Source organism: Adiantum capillus-veneris, chromosome 27 (assembly GCF_014529385.1).
Source record: "Adiantum capillus-veneris isolate H3 chromosome 27, ASM1452938v2, whole genome shotgun sequence".
NCBI classification, from domain to species: domain Eukaryota; kingdom Viridiplantae; phylum Streptophyta; class Polypodiopsida; order Polypodiales; family Pteridaceae; genus Adiantum; species Adiantum capillus-veneris.
Genome location: NC_140957.1, coordinates 94421522 through 94435646, shown reverse-complemented (window position 1 = coordinate 94435646; position 14125 = coordinate 94421522). Strand labels below are relative to the sequence as shown.

General features: G+C 43.3%; 1 protein-coding gene across 5 annotated transcripts in view; it reads right to left on the bottom strand.

Annotated features, from left to right (window-relative positions):
- LOC147422422 (ARM repeat superfamily protein) overlaps positions 1-11246 on the bottom strand; it is a 119226-nt gene extending 107980 nt beyond the window's left edge. For 2 of the 5 annotated variants that reach the window (XR_015186776.1, XR_015186777.1), the window contains exons 1-2: positions 10786-11246; positions 10454-10703 (exon numbers count right to left, since the gene is read on the bottom strand). Coding sequence is in view for 1 of the 5 variants with exons in the window: in XM_086502868.1 (XP_086358994.1) it covers positions 10454-10703; positions 10786-10976 (441 nt within the window). In the remaining 4 variants the exon portion in view is untranslated. The remainder of the gene's footprint in view (positions 1-10453; positions 10704-10785) is intronic. The other 3 variants (XM_086502870.1, XM_086502869.1, XM_086502868.1) reach the window with 2 other exon arrangements.
- Positions 11247-14125: the final 2879 nt, after the last annotated feature.

Genomic DNA, 14125 nt, shown 5'->3' with positions numbered 1-14125 from the left:
CTATCTCAAAAGGTGCCTTGCCTGTTGATGAATGCACTCCATTATTGTATGCATACTCCACCAATGGCAAATACTGCTTCCACTTTCCTTTATGCTCTGACACATAACACTTCAGTAGATCTAGGACAGTAGAAATTGCCCTCTTCTGACTGCCTATCTGTTTGAGGATAAAATGACGAAGAGAATTTGAGCGTGGTGCCCATATTCTCAAACAAGCCTCTCCAGAACAAACTTGTCATGCGTGGATCACGGTCGCTAACAATCGACTGTGGCATGCCATGAGACTTGAAAATATTGCTCATAAACAAGCGTGCCATCTGATCTGGCTTTATCTTCTTCCTGACAGGAATAAAATGAGCATGTTTGCTGAATTTGCAAATAATGGTCCAGATACCATCATTTCCTATCTGCGTTCTCGGAAGATCAAAGATAAAATCCATAGCAATACTTTCCCATGGTTTATCTGGAATAGGCAGTGGTTGCAATAACCCTGGTGCCTTTTGCCTGTCAAACTTGAGCTTCTGGCAAATTAGGCATTCTCGCACAAAGGCATCCACATCTCTTCTCAATGTAGGACAGTAGAAGAATGTCTCAACCGCTTTAACTGTAGCATCGATAGCACGATGCCCTCCATACGGTGGGACATGACTCTCTTCCATAACTTTGCGTCGCAATGGCTTTGTGACACACAATCTGCCATGCATCATCATGAGCCCATCTTTGAGAAGATAGTGTTCATGACGTTGTCCATGCATTAGCTGCTCGAAGACCCTTGCAAAATCTTCATCATTTGCATACTGTTCTCTCATATCATCAAGTTCATGATGATAAGGAATTGACACAGTTGAAATTTGTGGCTTCCTTGACAAGGCATCAGCCACAACGTTCTTCTTGCCTTCCACATGCACAATCTGAAAATGGAACATGGACAAGATATTTGCCCATCGCATATGCTTCTCAGATAACTTTGTCTGTGTCAAGAAGTATCGCAAGGTCTGATGGTCCGTTTGGACAACGAAATCTGTACCTAGCAGGTAGTGTTTCCAACTTAAGAGCGCATGAATCACAGCCAATAACTCTTTCTCATAGACCTGCATGGTCATCTCTGGCCCTTGCAAAATTCTGCGCTCATAGGCTACTACCCTGCCATCTTGCATTAGCACTGCACCAATGCTACTACCACAGGCGTCACACTGGACCACAAATGACTTCCTAAGATCTGGCAACACAATGACTGGATTCGAAGTCATCTTTTCCTTTAAGAGATTAAAAGCAGAATGCTCACGAAGTGCCACATGGCACACTTTCCGACTTTGGGCATTCCCGGCTAAAAATATCTCAACTGGTACATCAGTTCACTTTGCAGCAGAGCAATAAAATGTTCCTCTTGTCATTCCAGAGCTAATGACGCGAACACATTTTCAGGTCCAAAATAGCAGTACCCTAAACTTTAGGAGATGCTGCCATTGTATCTTTCTAGGTCATCTGACCTTCTTTGTACACTGCAGCCACACCAAGAACTGAAATGTAGCCTATGTAGTAAAGGATTCCACTTTGGCTAGTCAATGACCCCACTTTGGCTAACCATAGTCCTTGTCCAACCTTAGTGCTCTCTTGCCCTCAGGCCTGGACTCCCTCTGAACAGCTCCACACTAGCTATGCAATGCAAGGCAGTTAGATTTCTAGAGGGGTGTTTCCAAATAAATAAATGATAAGAAAGAAAGAAAACAAAAAGGATAGATAGTAGTCACATGCTGGTGACATACCCCCCTCTTGAAATCTCAAACGTCCTCGTTTGCATCTATGTCGTACATGCTCACAGTCAACACTCGGGTGTGCTAATTCCACATCATATAAGTGATATGTCTTCTGAGTTGTTAAACCAAGTTGTTGAACTATCTGAGTGCTGATGAAATTATTCGAGCATCCGCTGTCCACCAAAATATTAATGGAGCGACCATTGATTAGTCCAAGAAGGCTTAAAACTTGCTTTGAGAGAGGCTCCAAAACTGAAGAATTGCACTGAGCATGCTTCATAAGAATACTCGTATCCTCTGAGACACGAATCATATTGACCACAGATTTTCCTTTATCATGAGCAAAATCGGGTTGTTCAACATTCGATGATGTTTCCGCGTTGGAATTTCTTTTCAAATTAGACGGATTTGGTCTCTTTGGACATTGATACCATCTATGGTCACCACTGCAAATTGTACATAATCCTTCCTTCTTTGAAGTTGAAGATGCATTTGACGAAGAGCCTTGCTGAGTATTGGAATGTCAATCTTGAGAAAAATCACGTCCTTTACCACGATCTAGTGGAGGAACATGTGAAGAAGATCTACTTTGAGATTGTCGATCTTGAGAATAGAACCTTGAAGTTGAATAAGGTTGTGTTGCTTGCTGTCTGAAGTGAGATTGATGTTGCTGACTTTGGCTATAGTTGTCTTTGCGATCGCGCTGTGAAAAGCGAGCGCTATTTGAAGATCTGTTACCAGGGAGAAAATTCCGTGTAGGGCGCCGATTATCGCCAAGACGCTCCACATAGGAAATTGCAGCATCCAAGGTGGTAGGGTTGTATTTGTGCACATCATCCATCAGGTTGGGTTCGAGTTCGTCGATAAAGCTGTGAAGTTTATCAGAGGGACTAAGGGTCTCTATCTCCAGAGTTAATCTTTGGAACTCTGTGATGTACGCGGCCAAGGAACTTGTCTAGCTCAGGCGGCGAAGAGAGGACCGGGCATGAAAATCCGCATTGGCAGGTTCGAATGCCTTGCGAATAGCACGCCGGAATTTATCCCAAGAAGGTGTGTTTACCATCAGCAATCCGTCGTTGCCACCAAAGAAATGCTGTGTCCTTGAGCAGAGAACTAGCAAGTGCAACTTTTTTACTCTCGACCAAGTCTATGTTCGATAAGTAAATCTCCATTTTGAACAGCCATTGGTCCAGCACGCGCTTGTCGCGGCGACCAGTGTATGGTTCCGGCAATTTAACATCAAGCTTCTTCTTCTGTGCAACATTAAAAATTTTATAAAGTAATTGAAGTTCGCGATTGTCTACCTCTTCAGTTGGATCTGGTTCATTTGGTTCGTCCATTGAAGCTTCAGATGAAGGTGTCGAATCAGCATGTGTAGTCCGAGAAGCAGCAGGTCGACTTCGAGAAGTGTTTTTCGTGTGCATCTCATCCAAGCGAGTATGAAGTGATGCGAGGCTTATGGAAAGTGTGGCCATCTGCTCCTTAATAAGAGTAAGGGTATCGTCAGATTGACCACCTCCGTCCTGAGAATTTGGCATGGTTACGCCTTAAATGAACTCGAACAGGTGCAAGTTTTGGGTTAGGAATAGGTTCCAGGAATTGGAGCTGGAGAATCCGGAATAATAATAACCTTTGGTTCGGGTGCTGCCAATTGTCCGGGTTCTGGAGTATCGGGAATAAGTATTACTTCCGGCTCTAAGTACGGAAATTTACCCGTAAGATTTCATCGAGAAAAATCTGCGTAGTGGTTCGCGTCGGCCATGTGTACGAAATATCTTGCGCAGTAGGTGCACACAGAGCAGAGCAAGGGAGAGGCAGCGTTTTTTTTTTGTTTTTTTTTATAAAGGTAAGTTTACGTGAAGAGGCTTTCACATGGGAGTTTTTTTTTAAAATATGGGTGTTTTCCCATGGGGTTTAAAAAATTTGGGTAGTGGGCGGCCACTCAAGGCAAGTGAACTTTGGGCGGCCACTTAATGAGTTAATTTTGGGGGAGGCCGGTCAAGTGTGGCCGGCCACTTGATGTTTTAATAAATTTGGGGGATTTTAATGTAGGTACTGGCTGGGTTTTTTTACGTAAGGAAATTTCAGCCAGCATATTAGTATTCAGCGTATTATTAAGGAAGGGGCAGCCAGCGATTGGGTTTTCAGCCAGCGTTATGTCTTCTACGAAGGCAATTTTCAGCCCAGCGAATAGTTTTCAGCGCAAAAAAATTCTGCCACTTGGGAATTTTCAGCAGCCAGCGACTTGGGGGAAGGAAGGGGGCCCTCTCGCGAAGGGGTGCTGCATCAGTGAAGGGGTGCCTTCCTTGGTGCCCTCTCGCGAATAGGTGTTGTCTTTTCACATGAAGAGGTGCTAACACACGGGTGTGAAGGAGTGCAATCCGATGAAGGGTACGCAGGGTTCTCCGGGTACGCCACATCTGCATCTCTGTCCTTTATGTATATAATTGGAACAGAATAACTTTAAGTTACCTCATACGCGTAGTCGATGTGTACCATCTTTCTTCTGCTTCCATGCAACTCCGGGAAGGGGTAGAGTGTAGCGGCGAGGGTGAGAGGCTCACAACCTTCGGGTCTCGGGAAAAAATTTGCTCTGATACCACTGTGAGGATTCTAGGTGCTAATCCTTAATTAAGTACTTAAACTCATGATTAAGACTTAAGAAACTGAAACTGAATTTAGAACAAGACTTAGAAGACTCTGTGTTTGATTGATTGAAATGTGTGATACAAGGGCTCCTTATATAAGAGACGAAGAGACATAAATGAAAAGACACGTCTCTTGGTGAAGAGACACGACTTTAGACGTAAAGACACATCCTTTCGGCGAAGAGCTGCAACCATTGGGCGAAGAGTCGCACCCGTAGAGCGAAGGGGTGTGACCAGTCGTCGAAGGAGTGTGGCTTTTGGCGAAGAGACACGTCCTTTGGGTGAAGGGGTGTGACCATCCAAGCGCAGGGGTCCTCCTTGGCATGGCACTTCGCGTAACTGCAACTAGGAGTAGATGTATTGCTGTTAAAATAGTCACAATCGTGACAGGAGTTGCTACTAAGAGTAGACACTGACAGTTATAGATATCGTTATCTTTTGCCTTTCATGTTTGAGGGGAGGAATCCTTAAGTCTGTGTGACACCATGTCTGTTTGAGACCATGATTTAGTCTGTGTGACTGCCATAGTCTGTGTGACTAACCCAGTCTGTGCGACTGCTTGCCTGTGTGGCATTGAGTCTCGACCCAGCTTGCTTCAGTATAGTCCATGCCTAAGGGGAGGATTGTTAAGATAGACATGTCCTTCAACGACTATGGGAAACATCTCTACATGTGCATACCTTTTGCTATTGAAATTTAGCCTATGAGTTGTAAACTTCTAAGAAGGGCTACATGGAGAGTTATCAGCCGGATAGCCACTCCAGCTTTCTACATAAATAAAGTCCAAGCCTATGTTGTACATACTATTCTATGCTAAAGGTATTATCATCTTTTTGTGTATTGAGTCCACTCTTTTAAAAAGTGTGTACTTCTTTCTCTCTACTGTATGAAGCTATGGCTACTCTAGTTTTCAAGCCACCTTGAACTCATTGCACACACACCCTCCCAACACTCTTGTGTAAGCAAGCGATCTGATGTGTCGAGGTCAAGTGGTAAGTGTCTGTCCACCCAAGATGGTGGCGTCTTCTCTAGGAATGTCGTGATCCCATATGCCATGAGCATGGCCATATCTCGTGTGAACTCTGATGATGAGTGCATAGGTGTGTCCATAGCAAACCACAAGTCACCACCCCCTCTAGAGTGCGCAACCGCCGAATGATGGCTGAAATGAATGGATCTCCCAAGGATCGTACGCCCGGAGATGATCAAGCCGATGTCGAAGATACCGTGTACTACAATAGCACTGAGAGACCGCATGGACCACCAACGGATGGTGTCCTAGTAGGAGGTAACTTCCTCCTCTGTAAAAAACACAAACCATGTGACTGCTGTCCACCCAAAAAACACAACTGCGAGGTGATGAAAACGCTGCTGTCCAGCAATTTTCAGCGTGCTCGCACGCTCCCGGCAAGGTCCGGAGCAGTGCAGAGGGTGTAGGAAGGATGGTGAATCCCTAGCACAACCCCAGGTGGGCTGAAAACAGAGAAAACAGCAAGGGGTAATGGCAGAATCTGTAGATTTGAAGAGGAATTTCCTTGGCAATGCATCGCATGCCAAACCGGTGGGGCAAAGGCAAGATCTGTAGAGCAAGGCCCAGCGCCACTCCTTTGCCTGGCTGAAAAACGCAGGCTGCTGGACTGTCCAAAAACACAAGTGCATGGCTGCTGAAAAACGCAGCCCCTACCTGAAAACACAGATGGGCAGAAGGGGGTTTTGGCGATGGAAAAGCCTGTAGAGGCTGGTGCTGGCAGCCAAGAGGGTGATCGCCATGAGGGTGATGCAAAAACACTGCTCCAGGGTCCTTTTCGGCGATGAAAAGTAGCCCATGAGGTGGTGCCATCCCCCTTAGAATGATTGCTGGCGGATGTGATCCACAAGCAGAAACTCTGGCAGATCTGGCTCCAATTTGCAAAACGCTGCCCTGGCTGATCTTGGGAGGAGAACCTGATGCGATCTAGTGCCTCAGAATGGGCAGAGCTTGAAGCTGTTGATACCATGAGCCCTGGCGACTGATACCATGTGAGAGTGCGCGTGTGTGGAAGCGTGAGAGAGAGAGAGAGAGAGAGAGAGAGAGAGAGAGAGAGAGAGAGAGAGTAGACACAAACGCTAGAGATGGTGAAGAGGGGGCAATCAGCCCCCCATTGACTACCAGAGCAGAAGACCCAATACAATCAGATGTGTGATCTCTGTGAGATGAGAGATGTGGAAGTGGGTACCCCCCTGGCACCATAAAGAGGTGCCCAAGGGGAGGTAGGGCAAAGCTTGGAAAAATCCCCCACGACCCAGCAAGAAAATGATATATGGCAATATATGTGGGCGCCCGGACAAAGTGGACGGCCGGCCCCAAACTCGGGCAGCCGGACTAGGAGCAACCTAGGCTATGGGTGGCCAGCCCGGAGACATACTAGCCATACAAGTATGCCCTAGACCTGTGAAGCAGCAGAGTGGTGCAGATCAAAAACACTAGGGCTGTTTCCTGTCCTGCAGCAAGAACGCTAGGGAATCTGCAGAGTTTGAGGTCGCCAGGTTGGTCTGCAATGCAAAACGTTGGGGCTGATCTGCAATGGAGAAAAACGCTGGCTGTTCTTGGCTGAAAACGCTCAGTCATCCGCCCCGGGGGGGTCTTGCTGAGAAGGTGCACTGTGGATGTCAGGTCCCTACTGCCTCTTCTGCCAGAAAGTGCTAGCGCTAGGTTTTTATTTATACAAACTTAGCAAAATTTCCCTACCTACTTTCCAACAAAAGTCACTTAAAAATAATAAGTGAAAATGTCAAAAATAGGGAAAATAGGTCTATGCACTGTAAAAATGCTACTAATGGGTTCTGACTGGAATCTGATGGTCATACTGTGTGCAACCAGAGGATATGCATCTAATCTAAGTGTCTCGATATGCACGGTCTGCGAACAGACTCACAAAAGTGCCAGATCACTTCCTATTCTAGACTGACTTGACTAAACTGAACCATGGTCATGCTGTAGCTTGTCACGGACACACAAGGTTGGATGTGTCACGTGACAGTCAAAGTCGACCAAGAGGAAGCGTAGAGACCAAGGGGAGTTAGCACGAGAGAGAGAGAGAGAGAGAGAGAGAGAGAGAGAGAGAGAGTCTCCTGAACCAATCAACCTTGGCAATGAATAACTGAATGTGTATACAATGGAGGCAAGAGGTTGCTTATATAGCAATCCCAGTAAATTGCCCTATCCAAGACTTTGACAAATAAGCAAAATAAATACATAAAAGCCAAACTAAATAATGAGATCACATTGGGCAGTTCACTTGAGATGCCTAAACTTTAACACTTCTACCCCTACCCAGAGGTGATCAGGCATGAGTCATACTCTTTGCTCATTGGTTTTTGCCTTGTAGCCGCCAGTTTTGCCCCCCTTTTTGTAATGCACTACCACATGAGTGATTGAGTCTTGACATGTCACCTAGTGACTCTTACAATTGTTATTTAGCACTCTAGCCTCTACATATCTTTTTGTAGCGCCTTGGCTGGCCTTGTAAGCCATCTTTATAATCTATCATCTTTTGCTCCAAGCTTTTGTGTGGAGTTTGGACTCTATTCAACTTTGAGTTGATGTTCTTTCTATGAAGAATCAAGATGCTTTTGTGATTTGTAAAGGATAATTCCAGTTCATGTGTTGTGTCACGTGTGTAGTGGGCAATGCGTGTAAGCCTTAAGACTGAAGAATCATTGCAAAGCATGCCTAAATAGGATTCTACTTGGACTAATGGGTGTGTATGTCTCTCTACTAACATATAGTTAAATCCAATCTAAATTAAGTATATTTTAAGCTAACCGTTCCGGCCCCCATTCCTATTCCGCTTTTCCAAGAGGGAGCTGTTCCAGAAACATTCTGGAGGCCCCCGTTCCCGTTCCGGGGTACCTTTGCTTCCACCTTCTCGACCCGAGGATCATACGATTGATTTGATCCCAAAGAGTTCTCTTCCAAATCAACCCCCTTACAGAGTCAATTTAATGCAGCAAGAGGAGATCCTCAAACAGGTTCATGAACTTTTGGAGAAGGGTTTAATAAGGCCTAGTACTTCTCCATATTGTTCACCTGTTCTCTTAGTACAAAAAGAGGACGGCACATTCCGTATGTGCATAGATTATAGATCTTTAAACAAGATCACAGTCAAGAATCAATTCCCAATCCCTCAAATTGATGACATTCTTGAGAAGTTACAAGGAGCAAGTATCTTCAGTCGTATAGACTTGAAGAGCGGATATCATCAAATCCGCATTGCTCCTCAGGATGTGCATAAGACTTCATTCAAAACAACTTTTGTGTTGTATAAATTCTTAGTGATGCCTTATGGACTCACCAATGGACCAGCAACATTCAATAGAATGATGGACAGAATTTTCCATTCATATAGGAGTCTTCTTCGCCGACATCTTAATCTTCTCAGAGACGAAAGAAGAACGCTACAAACATCTCGCAACAATGTTTGAAGAATTACGCAAACACAAATTATTTGTGAATGCTAAGAAGAGTGAGTTCTTTCTAAAAGAAATTCACTATTTGGGCCATATAGTATCTCACAATGAAGTGAGAATGGATCCTACAAAGATTCAAGCAATCGTAGAATGGCCTATGCCAACTACAGGACATGAAGTTTGAAGTTTTCTGGGCCTATGTTCCTATTATCGGCGTTTCATCCGAGCTTTCGTCACCATAGCCAGTCCTCTCCATGATCTGACGAAGAAGCGGATTCTATTTCATTGGGGTCCCAAACAAAAACAAGCTTTAGAAAAGCTTAAGTATTTACTCAGTGACGGACCTATCCACACCGTCCTTGATCTTCGCAAGCCTTTCGAGGTGTATTGCGATGCGTTTGGAGATTGTGTAGAAGCAGTTTTGAACCAAGAAGGTCACACCATAGCTTATGAAGGCCGGTGCCTTAAAGATGCAAATTTGCATGCTTCCATTTATGAAAAAGAGCTAATAAAAGTAATTCATGCTCTTTCCATTTGAAAACATTATCTTTTAGGAGCTAATTTTATAATTAAAACTGATCATCAGAGTCTTCGCTACTTTCTCACGCAGAGAAAGTTATCAGAAAAGTAAATGAGATGGGCCAATTTTCTTTCAATGTTTATTTTCAAATTTTACACACTTTTATAACAAAGAATGAGGTGGCAGATGCTCTCTCCAGGCATCCAAAGGACAATCGTTGACAAATCTTTATAATGTGTTCTTGCGACAACTTGGTTCACCACATCCTACATTACTCTTCACTCTAGCATCATGTATTTACTTTCCTTTAAATTGAAAAGGGGCATGTTTCCCCTATCTATCAGCAAATCACGCCAATTGATGTTGTCATGAATGTACATAACCTTCCCCTTGGCACACTGCTTGGCAGCTGAATTTAGGCACCTTCAGCCAAATGTATTAAGTATTGGTTCTCCTATGGAGCACATAAATGGTAAATTTGATTGTACACGGTGGATGAGCATCGTGGTGGTCCCATTCAATTCCATCATCACCCACTTACTACATTTTAAGTTTCACACTTCTAATTGGCTTCCAAATCATGACAATAGTTAATGAAAACTGGCCAGCTACATGGGTCTTTATACCAAAGCAATGGATGATACCGATTTTTTTCCCTGGCTCAAATAGGAGACAATATTGTAGAAGAAGCCAAACAACTAGGACAAGTGAAGGCAGCAGATATTTTTTGTAGAAGAAGGCACCAATGTGGAGCACCTACGATGCACTTCCAAGAGAAAAGTCATTTGTAGATTGGTTATTTAGATTACCATACTGAAGAAAGAAGTACAAACATAATATTTATTTGACCCATTTTTATCATTTAAAATCTTAGCCATCATGTGCAGTAGCACATGCCAATTGTAGATAACTGCCTTCCAATGTGACCCAACCTTCGAGAAGCCAAAATTTGTACTCTAGTGCCTTACACTAAATACAAAACTCAAGACCCAATTTAAAACCTGCAAGATTGACTAGCAAACATGAATCATGATTATCTGAAAATTCTTTTTTGTGCTGCAAAAAAATAGTAGACACACCTTCACTATATAAAGCCAGTTGTCTTTTGATATTGTACTCAATGACTGGACAAGTAAAGTTGTCAGAGCATTGATTGCAAGCCTCAGTGTTTCGGTATCAACAACTTTGACTCGGGAGCCAGCATCTTGGATTGGCACTGAAGCTTTTGATCTGGGAGGACTTGGGTAACTGATTACATTTAGAAGGATAAATAAAACTCTCACAGTATCATCAGAGGACAGTTGATCACCAAAATCATGAAGAACCTGCCTGATGAGAAAAGGGAAGACTTGTGAATCAAAGGGCAACTAGTCTAATCTGCAATGATAAATACAGTGAGACAAATGAATACCCCAAAGTTTGTAAAGACTCTGGTGCAGGCTTCTGCACTCTTCTATCAACGATCGTCTGCAAAACCCCCACATCAAACTCAATGCCCCAGCAGTCTTCCACAAAGCTCTTAACAAAACACAATGCTGAAGGGGCATCAGATGGTTTCGAGTATGCTGGGGCTAGCGGCGCCAGCCCATTGGTGTCCATCATCTGTATTATCTAAGTCGGATACATCAAGTAGATTCCATTGTGGATCTCAAAAGGCTGATTTTCAATGCCTTTCTCTCTCCGCACAGTTCAAAATACTGTCAGTTTGCACGTAAGCTAAGGAATGCCGAAGTCAGAGAGAAAACTGATTCGCGAGCCTTGGCACCCGACTTCCTGCATTTGAACCGCGGGAAATTATGCGTTCCAGCTACGGTACTGGGTTGGAGTACTGGGTTGGAGAAACTCCGACTTCGTCATTACATAAGGCGGTGCCCACCAGGGTTCAAATTCCCTCCAAAACCGCCCACCGTGCAAATTAGATTGAAAGGGCAATCTTGCTTTGTGTGAGCAACGAGCTCACAAATAGTGTTCAAGATTTCTCCCTCTCTAGCTTGCATTGTTTGAACTAAACACTAAGCCGGTGTTGTAATGAGGATGGCACAAGATGGGGAGCTTTCTCTCGCAAGCTCTAGAATGAGTCCCCATGCGAGTAGCCTCTTGGGCATAGAATCTAGATGACCTCTACCTACTTAGAACAAGTCTTTGATGCTTTATTGACTACACTCACCAAAGTGCTTGGTAGGAGAAGGGGTCTTTCCATGGACCAACGGTTAGTAAGAACACACTGTCAATCCACCATAGCAAAGTTAAATCTTTTTATATGTCCACCTATTTTCAAGGAAGTTAAAAAGGAGACAAAATTATGTTGTAATACCCTTATGTTGGCTCTCTCTCTCTCTCTCTCTCTCTCTCTCTCTCTCTCTCTCTCTCTCTCTCTCTCTCTCTCTCTCTCTCTCTCTCCCCATATATATGTGTGTGTGTGTGTGTGTGTGTGTGTGTGTGTGTATTTATATTAATATATGTTGGCGTTGTGTGTGTGTGTGTAGGATGAATTCAACCATCAGAGCATAAAACAGCCAATCATCTATAGATTAAAAAGTCCAGCAATTATATATTTATCATGTAACTTGGGCAATGTACAATCAAGGAAGAAAAAACACTCCCATTACACCACTTGCATGTGAGATATGGTAAGTCCTTCAATTGTTACCTGCCACCATCACAGCCAACAACAAAAAAGGAGTTAGAAGTGGTAGGCAGGTGTCATTAATGAAGGACACTTGTTATCGATGTCCGCCATAGCTTAAGGCAAGAAATTTAACGAGGAAGTAATCCTATGATGAAAGCCCATACCTGATTGGGGAGCTCCGTATTAAATTGGTTAGGGAAGTATGGTCCAATCACAAAGTCTTGCAGACTTAAGCTCTCAACATCCCACACTGCAAACTTCATATAGATCTGTAGAGTTTCCATGTTTGAAAAAGTAGGCGGGAGTGGTTTTCTCACGCAGAGTGGGGTGGTGGGAGTAATGGGCGACGTGGGAGAGGTGATAGGGTCACCTTCTTTGATCTCGTCTTGCTTCAGTACCCGCCATGCAAGGCTGCATGTCAGCGTAGTAGTCTAAGGAAGTGTATAAAAGTGATTTGTGGTACTCTATCTGGCAGACAAATATCACCCTTATGATATTAAAACCACTCACATTAAGCCTTAGTTTCCATAGGAAAACAAATCCAAGGTGTGTGTAGAAAAAACCCTCCTCTTTACACTAGATCCAATTTTTTGTAGGAGAGTCCACTAATGGGGGCACTAGGCCCCAAATAGGGACCTAGTGCCCACCCTTTGAGGCATAAGTTGACTTTTTTGAAGTCTGTACATGATTGCAGATTTTCTGTGGTTTCTAAGTTTAAGTATTGGTAGATGATTCTCCATAGTCTAATTCTCTCAAAGCCATTCGGACGAAAGGCTTGTACAAGGGTTTTTATATCAAAGCAGGCTTGTTCTATAGAGTGGTTACAAAAGATGATGGATTTTATTTGGGATAATATGACTTTGTGAGACCAGTTAGATGGTCTATTGCTGCCTCTGTGGATAAACTTTAGAACATGGGCGGATACCACCATACTTTTGTCTATCCTGGATCTATGCAGTTCCCCATGATGTACTTCAAGCTTCATGCTAAGAAAAGTTGTGATGATACCTTTGCCTTCGAAAAAAATGGTATTGTTGTCATCTATGGATAAGCAGGGAGGATAAATGGGGTTGGTGATAGTGAAATACTTGGGTTGGTGATTGTTAACCCAAAAAATATCATCAAAGAACCTGAAGGGAGTTTTTAGATGGAGAAGGTGATGCCGATGCAGAGGATCTTTTAAGACTGAGTTAATGTAATTGTACTCCAATGCATGTAGGTAAAGGTTACACCAAATGGGAGAGCACGCCAATCGCCAATCCCATGGGGATTCCATTGATCTACCTGTAGACCTTCCCATTACATTGGATGTACATATTGTTAATCAGCCAGGAGTTTAGTTAAAGGACTTGTCTTTTGTCAAAGGATAACTGATTTTTGTAAGGTTTTTGCGACCAGCTTCCACTTGTACATTTACTTGGGAAATTCTTAAATGAGATGAAAGGTCCACACTGATCAAAGACATAGCTAATGAGGGAGTTAATAATGGTAATGATTCCGATGCTGCCTTGATGGGGAATGTTCTCATAGCACTTTTTGACATCAGCTGAAAATACAGAGTCTACTTTTCTTGGTAGATTTAGGATAACCTCATATAGTGAATCCACAACCCACCAAGATTGTAGCTTGATATTGCAACATAATAACGCTTTTTGGTTGAGTGAGTGTGCCCTAATTTTTAGGCAAGGGACGCATGTTTTGAGAATACATGCTAAGAGTAAAGAAACCTTCGAAAACAACAATTAGACCCACATGTGATCCACCTAAAGGCGTTTTTATGGGCTTTATAAATAGTTGTTTGGTAGGGTAAAGGAGAGAGGTTTTTTAACTGATACTTGGTGAGGAAATCACCAATTGCTTGCAAAATGTCAGTTTGGGGCATATGAATGGGTAGAAAATTAGATTCTGCTAGCCTCTTCTTGGCTTCTTGAGTCATGAAGGTTGAGCATATGAATATAGGGTTATTGGCAGCTTTGTCTAAGCATGTAATGAAATACTTGCTTTTGAGGGCATCAATATGTCGATCCATAGGGGCAATCACGTTTGTAGAGTGTTTGGATGGAAGTGTAGTTTCACAGTATGCCCAAAATAGGTTTTTGATCCTATCTTCTTGAAGATGGAG